Below are 23417 nucleotides of genomic sequence, written 5' to 3'. Positions count from 1 at the left end.
AGGACAACTATGATGGGGTGTGTCTGGGGACACGAGATCATCGGATTCGTCGAGGATACCCTTCGTTCAGAAGGTGAGGGAATTTGGCGTTGCTGCTAATTGGTCAATCTCCATATCGGTGGTTAGAAAAAGATGCTAGCCGCCCTCGAGGGAGAGTTGCTAGTGGGAGACGCCGTTCGTTGAAAAATAGGTCTCTCCTATCTTCGCGTAGCTGGGACAGACTGTTTGTTTGAAGGACTTTAGTCAACTAAATTCTAAGATTTATGACGGGCCCTCAGGCTAGCTGAACATGTACTCCGGAGACGCATCGACATCTGGCAATCATCTTGCTCGAAGAATAGAGTCTGCGTGTGGCGAGCCACGGGACAGAAACCGTTGGAATGTTTACTGTCGCGTGCCGCTACAAATATTTCTTTTAAGGAGAGCTATAGAATTACTCGATACCTTTGTTAGACAAAGCGTTCATCCCGTGACCGCGGCTACGTTCGGCGACTGGCTGTCGCCTCGAGCCCAAGCTCATTATCACAACTCGCGAACAATTACAATCGGATTGAATAACTACAATTGTTTAATTACAGCTATAGTAGACTCTACAATGTTGCGGGATTATCCAAAATTCCAAAAGCTCCGGTGTTCTTTCATCTCCGACATATATGTAATTGATATGGAAAGAAAAGTGTATCTGTGCAATAAAGCATGTTGATATAAAAAATCTTGTTACTGTATTTCTTTAGAAATTTTATTCAGTAAATTCCTTCTATTGATTAAATGACGACGGTAAGGCATTTCTGAAATTTCAAACTTCTTGAAACCTCTCTCAAAGTTCTTTTCAGATAAAATAAATGTTTACAAAATCAAGAAATTAGTATTTTTCATCGACTATATAATGCTTAGTTACTACCACTATTTCACCGCTAGATAATTATGTACAATGTTTCCATGCCCATCACAGGCCTACATATATACATACATATGTACATGTATTGTTCATCAATTGACCAGATTTTCAACAGTAAAAACACGATTAAGTTCTCTTTTTCTTTCTCTGTCGAAAATACTAAATAAGCATTTAGGAAAGCAGCATACATTTGTGATTAGCTTATGCATTTATGATTTAACTGACTTTATCAGTTAAGGGTACACAAATGTACATAATATGCAAACATGTACAAAATATCGACAGTAAAGTATTCGTGCTATTTTGTGATTGAAATGAAGAAATTAGTTTCTATTTAAGTTTCATTTATTTAGTTATACTCAAAAAATGCGCATTTCCATAAACATCAGCGATCAACTTATTGTTTTAACACGAAGAATGAATTGCACATCATAGTTTAGGTTAGGTTTTCTGTGTTGAATAACATCAGAATAGTAACTTCCTGATCTAGAAATCTCTTTATGGGCTGAAATTAAAACGATACTATTTATTTACTATACTTCAACACGAAGAACAAGTCAATATGAAGTTTCGGAATTTTATTATACATATACCTATAATATATGTATACTTAAATTAAATGGTACTTGTAGTAGTCATGTGAGCAAACTATGCGCAGAATTAAGAAAAATCTGTATCGTAAATGAGCGCCAAATGTTTATAAATCATATATCATTTGAGAGCTAGGAATATTAAAAGAATAATTCGTGGCTGAGAAGGGAATCTTAATGGTGCAACGGAAGTGCCAGGCGACCGGAAGATTAGTTTGCTCAGTCTGCCGCGAATCTTCGCTGGTAGTGGATGTATTTTTGATGGCTCTGTGAAAATTAAGGTATTTTCAAATGTATTTTAATTAATGCAGCTTCGTGTACTTAATGTTTTGCAATAAATATTTATTGAAAATGTTTAGTCTCACTAATTATTACTTCTATGTTGTATGTTTCTTATTCGGATAGTTATAAGATAATAAATTTATATCTTAATTACCTATTACTTCTTATTTGAGATCTTTCAGAATATGTATTTGATATTATTTCTACGTACTTTAACATAATAAAATAGTAGTTTTAAATTAATTTTACTAACAATTATACTTTTAATGATTTAAGTATTTAGGTAGTTGTATGATAGTATTGTATGTATTATTGATTAGGTAGCTAAGAATTTGAAATTTGTTAAAGTATTATTGATCATTATTATTACATATTTTATATTATAGCATTATAAGATAGTAGTCCAACTATTGTTTAATTTATTAACTAACTAACAATTTACGATTATAGTTGAAGTATTGGATATCATTATTATGTATTTCTATAGAGTTTGAAGGTAATTTTGATTTAATTCTAAATACTAACAATTTATTTTAATTGGTTATCGAGTAGCTGTTCCATCGTTGTTATTTAATGATTTGCATTCAATTAAATACAATTATCTGCGATATATTACTTTTTTAAATCAGAAATTATTTGAAAGTTTAATTAAATACTAAAAATAAATTGATATCTTTGTATTGATTACAGCAGAATACCGTTGCAAATGTAACAACAATCTCTTGACAAACGATTGTATATTATATAATGGAATTATTTATCGTAAATTGTTCCATAAAATATACTCGGAAAAAGCTTAAATAAATCAAACCACAATAGCAGAAATAATTAAGAACACATGAGTTCGAGTGATAGAAAAATCGAGTAGAAAAATTTCGAAAAAAAGTAAACTCCAATTCCTCAGCGCCTTTCTACTCTTTAGTTTTCTTACAGAAAGAATTTATAATTATTAAGAATTTATAACCATCAATTTATAACGATACAACTATAAAATTTGATAAAGTAAAATGTTTATTTTACTAAAATCGACTGAATAATAATGAAAAGAATAACAAATTTACAGCAGACCATCCTCCTATACAAGTACAAAGGAGAAGATGGTAAATTAAAAAGGATAACATCAAATGGAGGTGATGCGTTTGCCTGTGAAAACTGTAGCGCGTGGTAAACTCAATAAACTGGGTAAACTCGTTGTCTGCGGTAAGCGCCGATGATTTCCCACGAAGATGATATCAAGAGCACTCGGTTAGTCGATCGGTTAGTCGTCGAGCTTGAGAACGTCTAAGCGAGAGCGATCGATCGGTTCTAGTATGCAGAAGATGAGGACTTCAGAGCATCAGGGGTTCTGTTGATGGATCTGTTCTGACATGGGTAGAAAGGAGAGGATTCGCAAATAGCTCAACTCGCGATCTCTTTGACGTTGCTCGGCGGTAGTTTGAACAAGGAGAATTGGCCCCGTATAGCTAATCAAACTGGCTCCGATCGGCGATAGAAATAAAATGGTAACCACGGATACTTTCACGATGTCCATAGCCATTTGGAGTTCCTCAGATTCCTCTCCGTTCCGCAAGTGTTCGTACGCCATCGGTCCCAAAGCTGCCTTAAAATTCAAGGAATCGATGAATCTCGCTTTCGCGCAATCCAGATTACACACACCTAACCTCGAAGTATAAGCGAAGTCAAGGAGATTCTATATGTATATGTATATATATAATACTTTTTTATTTCGTAAGGCTACCTGCTTGTAACTATTGAATCGTTGTCTCTTATTGTTTGGAAAATCGATCATTGGTTTATTAATTCGATTATTAGTTTAATTCACTGATTATTTGTTAATTCAATGTTATTTGGTTAATCTAAAAGATATCCGATATGTTTAAATGTTTAAAATAGGGACACACCTCATCGATTTCGATGACCTTGAAATATGTTGCCAAAGTCAATTCTAACAATAAGAGAGTAAGTAGCTTTTTCCTACGCTATAATCGCTGCTGCCAATAATAATAATAATATTACGAAATATATAAACTAAATATTATAGACATATAAACAGAAACTGTTTTAACGGCTCTAACTAAAGTTATAACGAAAGAACTAGCATAGCCAGGGCTGCATAATTTTCTCTTACTACATGTATTCTTCATGGCATACCTGTATGGTACCCTTCGGTAGCCAACAAACCACTACGAACAATCGTTCTTTCCACGTCAATGGAGTACGCCAGGTCGCCAAATAGGTGGCGCAACTTCTTCCCTGTGTTCGTCGTGTATAACGAAGGAGACGTATATAACAAAGAAAGAAACGAGTTGAAATTAATTTGCAATTTTTTGGTAATACATATACAGTGATTCTCGAAAATATTTCAACATTTATCGTAGAAAACTTTCATATATGTATACAGGATATTTTTCAGTATTGACGATATAACAGAGAAGGGGGGTGATTCTACATGAAAACAACAAATCGAAAATATCAGATGAATTGTTTCCATTAGAGGTTTTATTTTTGAGAAAACCGACTTTGGAAATTCGTTTGGCGTATGTGAATTTGGCTAGCTATCGACTACTAGGTATGAGTAAACAATCGACAGGTGATTGATTATTCTATGAACACGCAAAGATGTAAAAAAATGTGGAATAAAATTTTTGCATTCAAGGTCCCATTTTCAAGAAAATAAAGTTTTAACATATTTAATTAAAAATTTACCATCAATCCGATTAGAATACATGATATGTAGAGCCCGAATCTGGATACAGACCAATTCACGAATTCAATGTCAGCACCAATGACTCCGACCAAAATCGGTTGAACCAGCTGCCAAAGTGTATGCGTCACTCGTCGAAAGGACGTCGTCTAAATTCATACGAACGTGTTTTCATACGATCAGTCACAAAGTCTACGTCCATATTTACTAATTTTTATTTATAACCAATATGATTAAAAGTTACAGTATAAGAATTAGTAGATTAGTTTAACTGATTTTAATTACGAATAACTGTTATAGATCATCAAAATGTTTTCAGTTATCGATAACCGTTATCGATGAAAAATTTTCCTTTGGTTACCGATAACTCATTATAGATAAGAGAATTGTTTGCCTATAATTATTATGTACGAGAGAAATGTTGTTGTTATCGTCGATAACCATTATTCGTGACAGAATTCTTTTTGCTTATTGATAAACATTTTTCACGACGGAATTTTTCTTTGTTACTGCTAACCATTGACAGTACTTGATGACAGTACATTTTCTTTTGTTACCAATAACTACTACAGGTTAATACCTTCTTATAGAGAGTGTCGAAATAGATCTATTAATCTATATAAATATATCTAAAAGAAATATAATATTAAACTAATATAATATTATAAATAATAAATATAATATTAAATATAATATTAAATATAATATTAAAAGACTATTAATAAAATATATTTAGATGTTCCGATTTAAATGTCTCTCCCCTTGTATAACAAACGAATAGAGGTGACTTTCGTCTAAGTCTAGATAGTACTGATCATTTACGATGACTGAAAATAACCAAAGAAAAATTTCATCACCAAGGATGGTTATTGGTAACCAGAAATGTTCGACCGTTTCACGGGGAGCATCTCCGTTCACAGTATAACGCGTTAAAGAGAGTCGTAAATTGTCGTCTTGATGCGATAATCGACGTCACAAATCAGTCGATCCCCTATTTTGGTTAAGATAATAGGGCTGGTTTGAATGATAGCAACACTGAGTTAACAGTTTAAATATAACTTCTATTTCCAACAACTTTTGAAGAATATAAGTGTCTGCGAATGGTGCGTGCGAGAGACGTCGAAGTGTTTTCAGCGATGTGTCTTCTGATCGAAGAGTTAATAGCAAATGATTTTTTTTTGACAGTGATGTCTAGAAAGAAAATTAGTGATGGGTACTGACCGCCCCCACCAACGTCGCTCGCGGTAGAAATGGCCTTCGAACACCGTATATGAGAAAACTCGCTTATCCCATGTTTTACCGTAATGAGCAATAGCCCCACGGAACGTTTCGACTTGAAGGACGTATTGTGGCAGTTAAGAGTCTCTACAGTAAAGGAAAAAATACAGTAAAGGAAATCGTATGATGGCAATTAACGGTTCCTTGGGATTATTGCGAGTCCGAACAAGTTTGTTTACACAGCTGCCGATCATCTTGTGCGAAGGATGGACGAGAACATGTAGTTGGATCGCAGGACGTAACAAGAAAAAAGTTCTGTCATCGATGATGGTTATTGGTAACAAAAAACATTTTGATCCTTTATCACGTTTATTTGTAACCAGAATGTTTAAAAATCATCTTTTCTTAATCATTTAGTTTTTTGAAGAGTTTGCTCGAGGATTTAGCGATCACTGTCTTCTGTTTAAATGAAAATTACTTTTTTGTTAATGACATTTCTCACAAAAATTTCAAGAATAACTACAACTTTTGGTTCGTGCATGTTTCATCGAAGAAACTAAATACTTATCTTACTCTACTTATGATCTATGAAGAGACGAGTGTAATGAAAAAAAGACGGAACACTTACGTCAAAAGAAACGGTCAAAATTCTCCAACCAACCATGCTGACGAACGACATGACTAAACTGGCGAGGTATCCTCCACCGGAGATGGTCATTTTAGCAGTTGCTGTTGTGCACATCAAAGAGCCAAGCACCAAGCAGATTATTCGATACCAGTTGGCGTTTTTCTAATTCATTGAACGCCGATAGAGGAAATAGGGAGAGGGCAAGGAAAGTGGAAGAAAAGATACTCACGTGGCTACGATGAGGGATAAATACGAAGCAGATACCCAGAAAAGTTCCTGCCATAATGCCCAATATCGAATCGCGAATACCGATGGATAATATGTAATACCACCATTTGCTTCTATCCTCGTCTGAAAAACAATTATAATTATCGATCATTTGTTACAGACGAAAATTCGCCTAAATAACAGATGTGAATGTTACAATTAATGAAGATGGTGATCAAAAGACGCGAAAAATGTATGTACGTAAAGAAGAAGAGAATTTCATTGCGTATATCGAGTTAATGATTGTTATTATCATACATAATTGAATATATGGATCCTTTATAGTCTAACGTTTCTTCGAATGTTACAAAGATAATTCTTAAATTATACGATCATACCGTTGGCGAAGACGAATGAGTAGCAAATCGTGAACAGGGAGATAACATGCACGACGTCGATACAGGCAGCAGTGGAAAGAATCGTAGCGAGCCCATGGTCTTCGCCATAACCATGCTCAGCCAAAGCCAGGATAGAGTTCATGATTAACACTGGCGACATACAGCCGAGTATTGTTCTTTGCACCAATATAAGTTGATAATAAAAACGAAAAATAGTCAGTAATCTAAAAGTAAACGAGCGCGAAGGGGAAAAAAGGGCATATTCCTAGCAGAACCGTATTTGGTAAAATATAACATACTTTGTAATATTGTATTTCAATTAAAAGGGATTTTCTGCAATGAGAATGCAGTTCCACTTTACAGTAATTTGTGTAAACCAATAAAAAAACCAACTCAAAATCATTTTGCATATCCGAGCATGCTATAAATTCATAGTGAACTAATTTAATTTGGGACAAGATTTTGTTTAATTACTCTGTTGTGACATGCATATACAATTCTTACTATGTGCACATCACTATACATTGACACTGACATCGATCGTGTTCATCAATATTTGTATGTATTAATAAACTTTTGCGCTTTTGAATATAAGCATCAGAAAATTGATGCTATATGTGCGAGTCTTTATTATATACATAATAAAACACACGCCGTTAATTGTTCATTTTCTGTTTAATAGAAATAGGGTATGAAAATTAACGATGTATAAATATATCGTATTTTGTAAAACATGGCTTTGCCAGGTATCTGCCAAAAAAGAAAAAGATATTGTCTTGTTTTAGACTGGTCACTCACCCAGCCATAAAAGACCAGTCCCAGTGATACGACAGAATGTATCTGCAGCATATCGAGAGAACGAGAACTTCGATCGAGGAAGGAACGATGGCTAGCATCATTATGAATATAGTATGTTTTCCCAGACTGGTAGTTGACAGCTGAAGTCCAGCGCGTATCATGATAAAGGTTAGGCAAAATGTTCTGATCTTAGAGGTTGTCACTGCACCGAGTTCCTCGTGAATATTGTAAAGTCCAGAATTGCGAACTATTATACCGGCGACTAGCATGCCGAACACCGGTGGAATCCTTAAGTAAGGAATTGATGACAAGCACCAGCCGAGCCAGGCTGAGAATAACGCGAGGATGTATAAACCAAAACCGTCGTTTGTCGGTAACATCGTGTCGCCCAATATAAAATATAAAACCGCCCAACCCATCCACATTATAAACACGATAGTCATTAAATGGAATAATTTTGCCCAGGTGATAAATTTGTATCCGAAACACTGTGAAATAGGCTTCGTTACGATTGCGTTGCGTATCAGAGGAGAAAATATGGTTATTCGATGACAAAACGTGATATCCTCGTATTCGTCTTGTAGCTCGTTATCCATTTTTTACAATCTTCGTTTCTATTTTCTTCAAATTTTAGTCCTTTAATTTACTGATATCATCGTAATCTTTCTAGCTTCGATCGATCGAATCTTGATTCAGTCGATTAATATAGGAACTGATTATTCTTTCCACGTATAGTAATCGTGACACTGTGACATCGAGGTTAAGCTTTTCTTCGATTGTTTTCTTCCGCTTTGAACGGTACTGATCGATACTTGCTTGCATCGAGTATCGATAACCATAGTCGATTTGTGCTTTCTAAGTTATTATTAGTATCAATACAGTTTACTTACATTAATATTCGGATACAGCGCTATCTCTGTATTTGTTAGAAAAAAGTGATTTGATTTTGATCGATTGTGTGCTGGTTTTTATTGGTTTACCTAAATTACCGGAAAATGGTCTCTTGTTGTAGAATGATAAAAAATAGTTTAAAACCTTTAATATATTATTTGTAAATTCACTAATATTTGTAGTTAGTAAACTATTGTATAGGAAAACTCTGCCAATCAAAAAGTTGATTCGCAATGAAATTCGATCGGTTTTCACGGAAAATGGTAGTTGCATCAGCGCTTCCTTTTTTCGTCGGTTTAGTTCGACAAGAAGGACGCGTTCTCTTGGCTTTTCTTGCAAAATCTTCCTCGACTTCTGTTGGTCGGTCCCACTTGGCCTCCCTCCTCTTTCCTTTTATCCCACTTACCTCGACCTGAGTTCGCGCCTGAGTTGCGACACAAGTTCCATCTTCCTTTTCTTCCCTTTGCCTTCCAAAATATACCGCCAACTGTGCAATCGTCACGTCTGAAATTTTTCCTTAAAAGCTCGTATAGCAGACACATTCAATGATGTACGTAACTGTGTGTCAAATTATTTATTATTTTAACTTATCGCGTGTGGACGCTGAAACTTTCCTCATCACTCACTGCGACAAAAGCAAACACAGTATCCATCAAAACTAAACTAATAAACATGCTATAAATTCGTAATAACTATAATTCGTAGTAATAAAATTCCTAGTAATCTTCCAGTAAATACAATTTTTAAATGTTGAAACTACCTCCTTATTGTTGCATTAATAAGAATTAATTTGTAATTGTTACAGATTACAACGCATATTTTTTAAAGAAGCCGCAAGAAACAGCTTTTCGTTGACATCGCACAGCTCTGAAAGAATAACTTATGTAAGGGTAATATTATTTATCCAAAAAGCTCGCGAAAGTATTCATGTAGAACTTTTATAGAAGCCTTCTATAAATATGAAATATATATCTTGCAATTTGTACATACATACATCTTTTCACATTGCTTTTTAAATTTTACCAATGTAGTCACGTTAGTCGATTCTTATTAAAGCGCCAATGACATTTCAAAACTTTTCATATAACGTACACAATATATTCATAAAAATTCTTTATTAGATGTTCAAATACTTTTTCATGAGCCACCGTTTATATTTCAACACTCGAAATGTATAAACTTTAGCTCCCCGATGATTTTATGATCTAGCTATACGTATAGTTTCCAGCTATAATACGGTAGAACGAACGGAACGAACCCCCCATTTCCTCGCTTCTACTACTTCCTTTCCCTGTCTTTCGTCCGCAGTTATACGTATCAAAGCGGCTTTAATTATCGTTTGGATAATTTTTAATACGATTTCGGCGAAAAGTCGCGAGTCATTCGAGCATGTATTTTCCCCAGGTCTTTGACCCGAGCTAACCACTTAAATCACCGGTATTGGATTTGTGTCTGGCTGGGAAAATAGCACTCTTGGAAAATGAATATCTATTTTGGTTGTTGAAACGACGCAGTCGTTCGTACCAATAGGTAGTCAGACGTCAAGTGGATTTCAGGTTATTGAACCTGCTCATTGATCCTTTTCCGTACACCGACGCGCGTTTGCCATCGAGTTACCGCGAGCAGCGCCTACCACCAACACCTTTAACCCCGGATGCGATTTCGCCGACATCGGCATGGCACCAGCACGGCACACCTCGTCTCTCACCCTTTCCATACTTTATCCCTTCTTTCGATCTTCCACCAATTCGACTCGCATGAAAATTTAACCAAACGCGGCAAACATTCCACCTACCAACGATCGATAACACTTAACGATCGATGATTATCGACGGCCAAGAATTCCGAGCTTCTTGGCTTCCATATTTGTTCCTACAATACCACATATCTGCTGAATCGTCAACTCTTGATACGCACGTGTGCACACAGTTCTCTGTATATCAATGCTATGTATATTCTTTATCATAGGTGTTAGGGCATTTGGAAAAAGTTAAGTAAATTTGGGTAATGGAAAAATGGAAATATTTTATTTACATATCTATTTATATTGTATCGAGGCTTAGGACTGTAAAATTTTTTATTTATATGTAGAAAGATCAATTTTCATTCCTTCCATCTATATTTGCCGATATTGGCCGTCGTATAAGCCTATCTTTCTTCTGAGAACACTTTTGTTAAAAAAATGCCACTTACAGTCTTTGTCGTATCATTCTATAGTCTACAATCCCATGTAAGATTGGCAGCAATGTTAGGATAGGTATTAAATATATAAACCGATGGTAAACGCAACAGAAAGGAAAGAGAAATTTGTGTACGTTATTCCTGGACGATTTACATATACATATATATCTGCTAGCTAGTTCTCGACAAACTGTCGCAATGCGCCGCGCCACTCGATTCACCGTGTATTCGCATTGCGAGACGGCCATCAAATAATGACCGAGCGCAAACATCGACACGCTAATGGTAAACTATTTTATACGATCATCTACTTTTCGTTAATTATACATTCATCGTCGTTGTGTGATTCCACGTTTTTGTCAATCCTTTTTTTCCTCCGATTTTTGTGAGGAAGATCGACGGTCGTGATAATTATTCTTAAGACAAAGTCTTAAGCCGCACCTTCACTGAAGCAATAACAAGCAACTTTTTGTTGCCTGCCGTTACATGTTCCAAACACGTACTACCCAACAAGTCAACATTGCAGAAACATTGCGTCCACACCGACATTGCTGAAGTTGATATTTATTCCTAGCAATAAAAACACATTGAAGTGCCATGTATTGCCATGATTTTTTCATTTCTATTAGATTTTTATTTTATTTTATTTCTCTTTGCTTTCGTTCGCTCCAAACGGAAGTAGGCAATAAGCTGCAACTTTTGTCGCTGGATAGAGTTACTACATAGAAATGTGAAGAAAAATGAAGGAACATTAAATAACAATCAGGACAACATTTTCAGGAAACGTGAAATATCAACAGGAAGTTCCTCGTTGTTGCTTCAGTAAGGACGTAGCTTCACGATCTCGTGGAACATACATGGGACGCTTGCTAGTCTTCGTATCGCTTTACATATCGCGTCTCTCGCGTTCCGTGTTCGTCCATTTGCTCGTCCATCCCTTGCTGCACATCAGTGTGCGTCGTCGCGCGTCTGTTTGTCCGTTCGTCTCTATCCCATCCCTCTCTTCCTTTGTCTGTCCGTTAACGAAAGATCCTCTTTGTGCGCTTCAACTAGTTACCGGTACAACGTGCTTCGGTGAACATTGTTTCTCATTTTGCTAACGACATACCTATGCTTCCCTGACATTTTACGTCCGCGAAGATTCGATCTCTGCGCCTCTGTGTTCTCAAACATGCAGAGAAGAGAGAGAGAGAGAACGAGAGAGAAAGATAAACCGATTCGTCTTTGTTTCGAACGATCTGAACTCGCCTTGAAAAAGTTTGCAACCTTTTCGAACCGATCCTCGCCAACGTTTCGCCGTCGGTGTTCGTTCGCTAATGCTTTTCCACTCGTCGACTACGTCTCAACGACGACGAGCATTCGCTTAGTTTATTAGCGACGATTTTAATCTCTCTACAAAAGAGAGGATAACGAGGAGGGAATAGAGCAGAAACCAAAGAAAGAGACCAAGTTAGAAAGCAGAGAACCATGCGAAAGAGGCTTTTCTTCTTTTGATGCTCCTACTTAGCGTACACGGGTCCGTGTTTCGTGTCGTACGCGTGGAAAGAGTACCCTCGAAACTGGCCGTAACGACCGGTAACCCCATCCTAAACGAAGCCTTAAAGAGGGTAGGGCAGGGTAACCGTGTAACAAGAGGCTGTGCAAAGGGGTTGAAGAGTCGCGAAACCATGGAGGGGAAGCACGAACGACGTCTACGGGCACGGCGTGACGTGGCTGTATTGTAACTCAAGACTTTTCTTGCACTCGTCTTTCTCTTATCCGTCGCGCTCCGCTCCTCTCTACATTTGCGCATAAAACTGTTTTCTACGTCTCGTTTTGCCTCCTTGTCCTCTCTCCCTTTCTTTCAACCTTTGCTCCTTCTCCTTTACCTTTAGCTCATCTCCTTTACCTCATTCTCATTGCGACGTTTTCTCACGCCTCTCTTCGCTAAAAACATGGTTTCTCTTCTTTATAGTTAGTTTCTCTATCCCTCTCTCGTTGTCCTCTTATCCCAGATTAAGCGCACACTACAAGCACAGTAAAATCGTTCCGAAGTGTTTCACCCATGTCCGGGTTTTATTTTATTGAGTCACCTATTCGTGCAATCTTCTCGGGGAAATTTCCTTTCCTAATTCCATAGGAGTGAAGATTCGAGCACCGAGACGAGTTAAAGGCAATGTTTAAGTTGCGCGCCCCTGGTCTAGACTATGCGGGAACATACACAGGGAAAATTTTGTTGACGTATCAAAGTTGGAGTCACGTATGAGTCCTTGAAGAAGAGGAACTAAAGAAGGGAGGAAAGTAGGGACAGGGCGACAGGGGATGAACCCTGCACGAAACCAGACAGTCGAGTTATGGCGATTAGAATTCTCTGCATGGATCATTTCGAGCTTATTGAGACGTGCATCTTCGGTGCAGGGTGTAGTAACTACTTACGTACTTAATGTATGCAAATCGCGCGATTTCACATTTCATGGAACATATGTTGTATAGAAAAAACATATTCAGCCGAAACTCAATTATACGGAACACGTTTGGACCGCTGTGCAAGCGTAGGCAGATGGAGGAAACGTTGGACTATGTCCAACCGGATGATAGTCTAGGTTTGATTAACTGCTCGACTATCAACTGTATCCGTCGTTTTCATATAATACAGATTTATGTGCTATCAGAAATTTATATATCGTGAATTTATATATATATATGTATATTTATATATCGTGGGTGAAAATTCTTATTGTTAGCGTAGTTTATCCTTTCTAAGCAACGGTAATGTTCATTAGCAATCGGTGTTAACGTTTTCGATTGAACTTTACCTTTAATCTAAAGTAAGTACTTGCGTTGATATTGGTATAATCAAGTAAATGCAAGTTTGGTTTAAATGTGCTTAGCTATACCTCAACTAGCTTTTTTGGAGATAAAATTCATGTGAATTCATAATTTTATAATCTGTCTTTCCTAATCTTTGTAGATAAATTATACTCCCTTCATAAGTATTAGGACACTTAGGGAAACTGAGATAAAGCTCAGAAATTATTTGGATATCATTAAAAACTTGAAGATTATTACTATTCGGTTTGAAACATTAGATGAAGATAAACGGAAGCTCCGGATTTTATCTGAATAAAATATTCTCGTATATGTACACGATGACAATAAAAATCTCGTTATTGTATGGGATAAGATTAAATTTCTCTCATTTACATCTTCCACGTCTATTATCATTGCTAGTCCAATTGCCAATCCCAGCGTTCACGTATATATTAATTCTTTTATTATACTTCGTGTTATTTGGTTCCAAATTACCAATCAAATTTTGATTGAATTTCTCTGCATGCTGCATTCACTGTCTTCAACGTTTTTCAATGAAATTTGGAGACTATGATGACCAACATACGATTGTTAATTCATAATGCCTTTTGTAACTCCTACAAATAATGTTTGCAAATTCTTGAATGTTCACTTTATATGAATGCAAAGTTTTGATTGACCAATCATTTCCTTGAATTAGCTATCACATCTTAGATGTTCCAATATTTACCAACGTGTATATTAATTATGATATATGTATTTCTATGTAATATATTGTGCTTTCAGATCGGTTTCAAATTTGATCAATACAATCATGACAGCCGTGTTCCATTACAGTGTTAAATAAATTTCCAAGTGCTGCATGTGACGCATATATATATAACACAAGATTATCATAATACCAAAGAAAAGAAGGTGACGACAAAACGAAAAGGTGACGCTTCTTTCATAACACACTGTAATAAGAATAAAAGAGTAAAAAGAGAACGATTCGAATTGAGCGTCACTGCGACTTCGATGAACGACGTCGGGAGTCGAGAGAGGCAGCGCCTCTCTTCGGGTCGCTACATACTCGGTTTAGCGTTCGGGCGTATTCGGTTTTCCCTGGTCTGGCACCAAGTTGCCAATGAGTGCCGCGAGTCGCGACGTAGCATGTAGCTTCGCGTTGCCAGTCACCGACGGAGCTTGATCGTCTACGTGCCTCTCGAAAGCAGCGAGTTTACAGTTCTGTGATCGAAAGAACAGTTTCTTCCAATCACAACTTGTATTATCTTCGACACACTCTGCGTATTGATCCGAGAATGATATTCTAACAGATGTGTCATGTAAATTTTGCCTACGTTTCCAGTAGCAACATCAAATATGTCTAAAATTGCTCCGAAAACTATATCGATCCGACGTTCGGGTGAAGTGAATACGAACGTGTAGCGTGTAGCTGTGTAGAGTTGTGTAGCGTCGTCGCGTCATTCCGCGCCACTCGCCGATTTGTTTTGACATGTGTGTGTTCTGCCATATTGGATTAACACGTCGTATTTTAAGAGCTAAATAGGCGCGAGTTTCGCGCTAAGAAGGTATGTTTATTCACTCTTTCGATGCGCATTGTCGTTCGTGTAAAGCCTTGTCAATATAAACGACCGTGTTTTCACGACGCGTCTAATTGAACAAAAACGTTGCCCAGGATAAACCTGGGTTATTGTTTCGACTTAATATAATTCCACGGTGATACCTCTCTTGGTGTCGATTATTGTGTATATGTCAGAAAATTTATATCGCGAGGTCGAAAAATGGCCGTCGCGTCCTTTCCATTTCATTTGTGCGGACCAACTATATGTATATACGGGAAATATTGGAGAAGAAATGGGAACTAGAATTATAAGTTATATGTTTATTAATGAAACTACACCTGTTTATATACAATATGTATATATATACATATGTGTACACATATACAGTGTTTATATAGTGTACACATTCACAGTGTGTATCTGTTTCGAAGCAGAAACAATCCATCTATCAATATAATTACAGAATGTTAATTCGTGGCCAGCTTCAAGAACATATTTACTAATAATTTCGAGTTTGCATGGACAACTGGAATGAAGACATGTTCTTTAATTAATATACTTGCGTATTCTGTCTGAAGTCGAGGAAAAATTGATTAGCCACTTTCGCGGTTCTCCGATCGATCGAGGTTCGCATAGTCGTCGCGAATCTCCTTCTCGACGAAATGACGCCAACGATATTTACTTTCGTTTGCCTTTCTAAGGTTTGAGGCTTGGCTAACTCGTACATCGATTTGTCATGTGTTGAGACAGATTTGATAGGATCAAAAACGGTAAGCGTTGCCAGATTAGGTAGTCAATGATAGGGCAGCAGCTCTTCTTTTAATAGCTGTCATCATTGTGATTGCGTTGTTCGCTGTCATCGATGGGTGCGATTCTTTCAGCGTATGTAGTAGCTTACTTACGTAATCCAACTGTTAGTACGTTGGGCCGCTTGCTCATGGTGATTCATCTTTTGTATCGTCTGAGATTTTTGCGATTTTCTTTATTCCTTTCAAGTTCACGCTGCATTCGCACTATGAATGAAATGGCTCGTTGTAATACACATCGTGTAATACACATATGTTAGGATTTCGGATACGCCACGAAATTCACTGCAACGCAATATTTCATAGACACTCGCATAGGGACGAGATGATACAATCAAAGAGTGAGGAGCAAGGAGGATTGTTTAAAGTGGCATTACCGCGTGCCTCTCCTGCGAAAAAAAGAACACGCAAACATTGAACGTGACCTGGTTTACCTAGGCTATTCTTAGGTATAGCCATTCGTTTGAAACTCTGTGTGCATATGTGTGCGTGCGCGCGCGCACGTATGAACGAATCGCAGAGAATAAAAAATAATATCAGCTGTTTCTGCATTTTCCAGTTTTTGATACAAGATTGTTGGTAATTATAGTGTCGTTAATTCGTCGTTGATTAAAAACTCGCGTTTAGTCTTGCGTTTAATCTTACATTCAATCTACACTTTGCGTCTCGACATCGAATACTCGAAGAACTCGTACATGGAACGAGTTTCTTCTTAATTAGCCAATTACTAACGGGAAAATGTCAGTACATCTTGTAAGATTAAATAATTCCGGTTGATTTGTCTTGAAAATTAAACTAGTTTTTGTTTCGACAAGATAGTCGATTGAGGTTAGGGAAAATTTCTTTGATGTTTCGTGATTCATGACGAAGAACGGTATATAGAAATGATTCTACGTCATTGATTTACCTTGAAATTTAAACGAATGCCTTTGTTTTTCACGACATAGTCGATTGAGGTTAGGAAGAATATTCATTGATCTCTCGCAACGAAGAATGGTATAAAGAGATGATTCATATATTGAAATTAATCGCTGACGGAATACTACGTTCACTTTTCTTTAACGAAATCATGTTCGAACAAGGTTTAACCGTAGTATTTCATTTACGTTCCAGAGCAATACGTTTTCGGGACAACGATGGATCGTGCAACGAGAATCGCGTGGATCATTTAAGGTACGAAATCGATATCATAGGAAGAAGTTAAAGTTAGCGGCAGAGCTAGTCAGCGCTGGACCAGGCTAACTTCCGTTTGCTCGCACGCACATTTTTGTATACTAGGTGTATCATTAGGTTATTAGATCACCTCGCAACCAATTGAATACAGTGTTGTCTAAGAGCGTTATGCTTGTCATAATGTATTTTAAGTAGAAAATTATGGATAAATTGAACTGCAGTGTTTTTATTCTTTATAACTGTCGTAGTTATATATAATAGGATATTACGATGCGATTGAATGAATTTTTAAAAGTCAGCATGTTATTTAATGCTAGCTTCAGATTATTTAATTTTTGCATTATAGATTAAGTCAAGAATATTCTGTAAAAATAACAGAAAAGCTTAGAACGCTAATGCAATAATAAATCTATATAGTAACATATATAGTAAAGAATAAAATATATAGTATTGTTACATCTTTTAGTAGGTAATTTAATCCTTTCGTTTAATTGCGTTCTTTGAATCATTTCCGGTCCAATCGTGTCTTTCTATTCTTATCAAAGAAAATTATGACAGAATCATCTTTAATATCCATAGTGTCTAGCTTGAATTTTACGTTGAAAATTTTCTTAAAACATTGAAACATTGCTTTGCTTCTGGCTTACTCGAACGAAAGTGAGGTTAGAAAAAAAGAATTAAGGTTAAGTTTATAGTTGGCTGAATTTATAGAAAAGCTATAACGAGCGCTGCTTCTGATTATTAATTCATCATTAATTTGTACACCTTGTGTTAATCGAAATGCCGATAGTATACATCGACGAAAGCATCCAAATATTTATAAACGGTAGCGTTGTGTGTCACAGATCACAGGACGAAAATTTCAAACACGAGATATTATTAGAATTAGCTTCCTCTTGTTGAAAGTTTGTTGCTCGTGCTTCCACTTTCTCTATTTCGTTTTATATTTCGAATACAACTTGCTGATATAGAATTCAATTTTAGTTCAATTCCTCAACTATAAATACGATACGTTTCGCTTATTATTCGACATTCGTAAACTTAAAATTCGGACAACGAACATGGACCGAATTTTTGTCAGGATAATTATCCAAATTAGCGATTGTCAGCTATGGGCTTACGGACACTGATGAAATACTTGAAGTACTTGATACTAGTTGGATGCTGCTTGTGTGATATGCACTGCAAAAATTTACTGCGTATGTTTAAATTCTTACATGCAAAATATATTTTTTGGTATTACTGAAATTTAAATCCCTTGTGGTTAAACAAACATACTTTACTTGTACTCACTCACGTCAACATTTTTTTAATGTTCTAGATTCTAGCTTATCAAAAAGAATCGTAAAAGATTCTGGAATTTATTAGTCTACTACACTATAAATTCAGTTTTTAAGTGAAACGTTTGAAAGGTTTCCTGGAAAAAATAAACGTTTTGCTTCGTAGAAATTCTCAAGTGATTGATCCACGAAGAAATTCATTTTGATCTTAATCCTACATATGTATGAAAAGCACGACGTTGGAGACTCCCAACATACATATGTCATAGATCGTTAAATAATCCTTAAAAAATTCTCTAGCTTTAGTGTTACTTCTGTTCGAGCATCATCGAAATGGAATTGGCAGAATGCGTTGCTAGCTTGTCAACAATTCCTTAACGATGCATACTCGCGAGATACCTACGATAAAATTTCAAGATCTTTTGCATGTTACATACATAAAAAGTTTTTACAAGTATTCAAATACTTTCGATATATATATCGAATATACATGGAGACGTATACACGGAGAGTTTATTCATCAAATGTACAAACATCTGTGCAATATATACATATATATATGTCTGTCAAAGTAATACGTGCGGATGGAAACCCTGTCTGTTTTGGTGCACCACAAACAAACGTCATAGATACACGCATCGAATCACGGTTCGAGCGTGCAGTCTGCAGGAATCTTCGGTACCCGCAGCGATAAACAAGCCAGGATACATGGAATCGAGTTCTGCTTACATTTAAATAAACCCGAGTGTGTATTTCCGCAGGCTAGCGTGTTAAGTTGACAAAAACTTAGGAATTGAGGGAAAGTTAATCTCATTTCATGTCCTAAAATGCTTCGAACGATTGCAAAAATTGCCGACGATCTTGCGCCGCTTCAACGATTTCTTCGATCGTATCTCTCGTTATTTGTTCGACGGAGAAACGGATCATAATGACACAAGATGGCCGGAGAAGAAAACAGTAACAGCCTCGTTTAGATTAGTCAAGTTGCTGCAGTTCGGATAACTTTGTTCTTCGATTCTCTTCAGCAATTCGAAAATCGATTTCACCAAGGTCCATAAATGTTTTGCAGAGTAGTATTCGTTTAAAAATTTCGAGCTAGGTTTTCAATGGGATTGAAATATGGCCGACTCTGCGCGGACTACTCCGACGAGGAAAATTTTCGCATCGAAATTCAAGCAATTGAAGCGCGATTTCTCGTCTCAGTTCTATGTGCAGTATCTTAAAACGAAGATAGAAATATAAAAATTCGAGAATCTCGATAGCATTCAACGTACAACGTGGCGTTGATCGACAAAACAGTGAAACGCGGATGTAACGCCCCCCTCCCCCTCTTTCTTCTATATAGATGTACAACATACATATACACCAACTTGGATGTAATAGAATATACAAGATGTGGGAACGCTGTGTCCTGCATTTCACACAGTCCCCCACCCTTTTATTCTATCCTCAAATGAAGTTACCATTTTTCGACAAACATTTTAGTTTATGGAAATGAGAACCTTCCTGGAAATGTTAATCAATACGGGTTCATTTGTATTATAGATTGTTCTCCGGTTGTAGATTTTCTATCTCTGTTGAATCTTACGTCAGTGACGATTTTAGCGTGCATGGATAATCATCGAAGAGCTACAACTAGGCAATAAAAAAGATAATACGAGCTTGGGCGGTACATTCCCACTCTGCATGCGATGAAGCAAGGTATGGGCGTAGACCAGCTGATTTTGCAAATTTCCATATGAATTTCCAAAACCACGATCTTTTGTTCGACTCTTTTGTCAGGTATATATAGGTAGTGATGGTGGAGAACGGTTATGACACAGATTTCTTAGAACAGTTATGAAACTTCATTCTGGATAACTCTTGCAAGGAATCGAAGTTTCTGTTTTCAGCGGAATAGTATTTAAGTTTCAATTCATTAGGTGTACCTATGAAGATATGAGTTTGCACAAACATAAACATGCACAGTGTCTACCGATGAATTTAAATACACACTAAATATTTGATGCTATAGAGGTTTGGTCTCGAATAAGCAAACATGTTGTATATGTATACAATGACGTGATAAACTTGAATTTGTCCGATGATCCCTACTGTTTTTTGCCTGGAGGATTAACTCTGCTCTTTTCGTTGCCAGAGTTTGCCTTCGTACTTTCTCTATCGGTGCCTCTTACATAACGTTACGCTTCACCTATCTCACCGGTGCGGTGAGAGAATTAGCTGTAGCCTAAGCCATAAATAGAGAGCAGAATCTCGTTTGCAACGAACTTTGTAGAAAGTGATGGAATCGAATATTTTTTCCCACTCTACGTTGCTTTATCATTAAGCTGTGCACGTTTATACGAATTCAAATTTTTCTCATCATAGCTTACAAAAAAGTGGAACCTAAGCAGCAATTTGTTTTATTATAATATAGCAAATGTAATGAAATATATAGAAATACGTGGAAATGTAAGGAAATACGTGGTGAAAAGGAGAACAGACATAAGACAAAGAAAGAATTACGCAAAGAAATCAGCTGTGATACAAGAACAAGAGACAGTGTCAAAAATAGATATACAGTTGGTTGGTAACTGGTGGTACAAGCGAAAAGGGGGTGATTCTACGCGAAAAAAGGAGTCGAAAATATAGAATAAAAAAATTTTTTTTTTTTTAATTTTTCCATCGAGACAACGATCTACAGTGAGATCCGTTATAACGAGACGTGACAAAGTGCACGCGTATCGAGCGAAAATTCAAAGTCGATTTTCTCGAAAACAAAGCCTCGAACGAAAAATTGTTATTCTATATTTTCGACTTCTTTTTTCGCGTAGAATCACCCCCCTTCCGCTTGTATCGACAGTTACCAACCACCCTGCATATATGTATGTATTTAGTAACAAGAAACAGGCAGATTCAGTTGTGCTTTGTATCTTAATTCTCAGAATTGTGTATGCATATTTACTACTATATATATAGGTTATATCTTTTTAGCTCTAACAATACTAATTTCATACTAGGTTTTAAGTTTACATGTGTGTTTGATACATTTATGCTAACGAGTAGAGAAACGTAGGGGAATAAGAATGTAAAAACCAAAAATCACCTCAAGGACCGAATGAGCAAATGAGGTATCGATAAATAAATATTTTGAATATTTCATATATTTTTGCATATTACGTGTATTCAAAATTGAATAGAAATATCAAGCTTTGATCTGATTACACCACGCGTCTAGATATTCATACACGGTAATGGTACATGTGAACGCCTGCGTAAACATTTCGCTTTCCTATAGTTTACATTTAACGTTGCATGCGTTGATTATGTAAGGTTCTCGTAATTACACCAGATTCGCTTCTGTCTTGAAGCATCGTAAAATTCCTCGTACGAAAAGCAATTATTCACGGTGGTTGGATACAGGCAGATAGATCTCCGATTCTTTTATCGATATTATAAAATAGAAACCACTGTACATATGTATGAACATAGTTGTAAGGTAGTATATATACACATACAGTATAGAATAGTAAAGTCGATATAGTCGCATTATTCTCTTCTTCTAAATAATAAGACCATGTTATTTGCATATGTAAAAGAAAACAACAATGCTTCAGTTTAATAGATAAATAGGCTAGTAACAGTAATTTAATGGATAAACGTATTAGTCAAGTGAAATAATATTGAAATTTATTTGTCATTATATAATCCTATTAATATTATATATTAATAAAAAAATGGCCATTCGTAATTTTTTATAATAATATTATAGTAGAATAACATTATAGTAGATATAATAATATTAGTATCTCTACGTCTATTGTATTTCCATATCGATTATTCGAATAAACAAAGTTTCTGCGCAACGATATTACTATCGTACGAAATCGTCTGATTTCTGGTTGTCATGGGTGCAGCAGAGAAATGGAATCTGAATTCGATCGTGACACGGATCTCAGGGCATTGGAATCGAAACATCTTTGACACCTCTGATACATGTTTCAGAAGTACGAAGCGAGTTCAGCTAAGATAGTTATGCCTATAGCTATACCCTATGGCTATACCTATGGCTATGCATATAGGGCGAACGGTGCCATCTCGTTGCCGCTTCCACGCTGATAAAATCGATTTACGTACACAGGTACACGGGCGCCGATATTATATAATCTGTGTGTAACTACAATGTGTACGTTGGAAGGAAAGGTAGAAGGAATCGGTTGCATCGCAGAACGAGAAGCGCTCGTTCCAGGCAGATATCGATTTCCGACAGCGGCGGCTTCTCTGGTCAGAGAATTTGAACCGTTTCTCTCGGTTATTCGGTCCGCCGATTTAGCATGCAAAACGTGTTTTCGCGTGACAGCCTCCACTGGATTACCATCGGATATAGGGCGACGATATCGAGAGATTTTATTCGTTTGCCGCTTCTACAGCCACTGGTTATCGCGTGTTGCCATATTCGTCACGCTTCCATAATCAGTTACTTTTATATATTGATATACCTACCGATCTTCCAAAAGGATAATTGGAACATTAATGTTGTGTTTTCTGTTTTTTACAACGCTACTCGATAAACATTTGGAATGGATGGTTGCTTGTAAACTAATTGACAGTAGTACACTTTATTAAGCGCAGTATAACGAATAAAGAGAGAATGACACTAATTTGAGAAATATCCATTGCAACAACAATGGAGGCATATCACGAGGATTAAGTTCTCACTTTTCCTTTGTTCTAATCGCCGCTAATCTAATTCTCGTTTATTTCAATTTTCCATCTTCTCTTGGTGTCTTTCTTTCGGTTTTAAAATTTCATTAAATCCATATATTTACGTAATGTGTTTCAGATACAGAGAAACTGATTAGGATCGAATGGAAAAGAAAATATCCATTTTGATATTAGGATGAAGCATACAGTAGGGTTTTTATGCGAAGCAGAAATAAGATAGTATCGCAGTCGAGAAGGGAGAGAACAATCCATTAAGCGTGTCGTGTCATATTATTCACATTATTCATATTACTCGCATTATTCG

General features: G+C 36.4%; 2 protein-coding genes and 1 long non-coding RNA gene across 3 annotated transcripts in view; 2 read left to right on the top strand and 1 right to left on the bottom strand.

Annotated features, from left to right (window-relative positions):
• The first annotated feature begins 1024 nt into the window (after window positions 1–1024).
• Window positions 1025–7818, top strand: LOC117151267. The gene is made up of 2 exons (XR_004461055.1): window positions 1025–1769; window positions 7711–7818. It is a non-coding gene; the product is annotated as an uncharacterized LOC117151267 (long non-coding RNA).
• Window positions 2763–8477, bottom strand: LOC100746208 (sodium/hydrogen exchanger 9B1-like). The gene is made up of 7 exons (XM_012381375.3): window positions 7724–8477; window positions 6926–7101; window positions 6550–6671; window positions 6321–6482; window positions 4477–4623; window positions 3922–4023; window positions 2763–3370 (listed from the first exon to the last, which is right to left on the bottom strand). Exons 1-7 carry the CDS (start codon window positions 8317–8319, stop codon window positions 3107–3109), a joined length of 1569 nt encoding a protein of 522 aa, XP_012236798.1. The 5' UTR covers window positions 8320–8477; the 3' UTR covers window positions 2763–3106.
• Window positions 8478–16933: 8456 nt separating this feature from the next.
• Window positions 16934–23417, top strand: part of LOC100748400 — a 57645-nt gene continuing 51161 nt past the window's right edge. Inside the window, exons 1-2 of the mRNA XM_033318966.1 lie at window positions 16934–16952; window positions 17070–17129. Coding sequence (XP_033174857.1) covers window positions 16950–16952; window positions 17070–17129 — 63 coding nt within the window. The 5' untranslated portion in view covers window positions 16934–16949. The remainder of the gene's footprint in view (window positions 16953–17069; window positions 17130–23417) is intronic.

The sequence above is a fragment of the Bombus impatiens genome, unplaced genomic scaffold (genome assembly GCF_000188095.3).
Source record: "Bombus impatiens unplaced genomic scaffold, BIMP_2.2 scf_0132, whole genome shotgun sequence".
NCBI lineage: Eukaryota > Metazoa > Arthropoda > Insecta > Hymenoptera > Apidae > Bombus > Bombus impatiens.
Note: the sequence above shows the minus strand (reverse complement) of the source record. Positions and strands in the feature narration are given on the sequence as shown.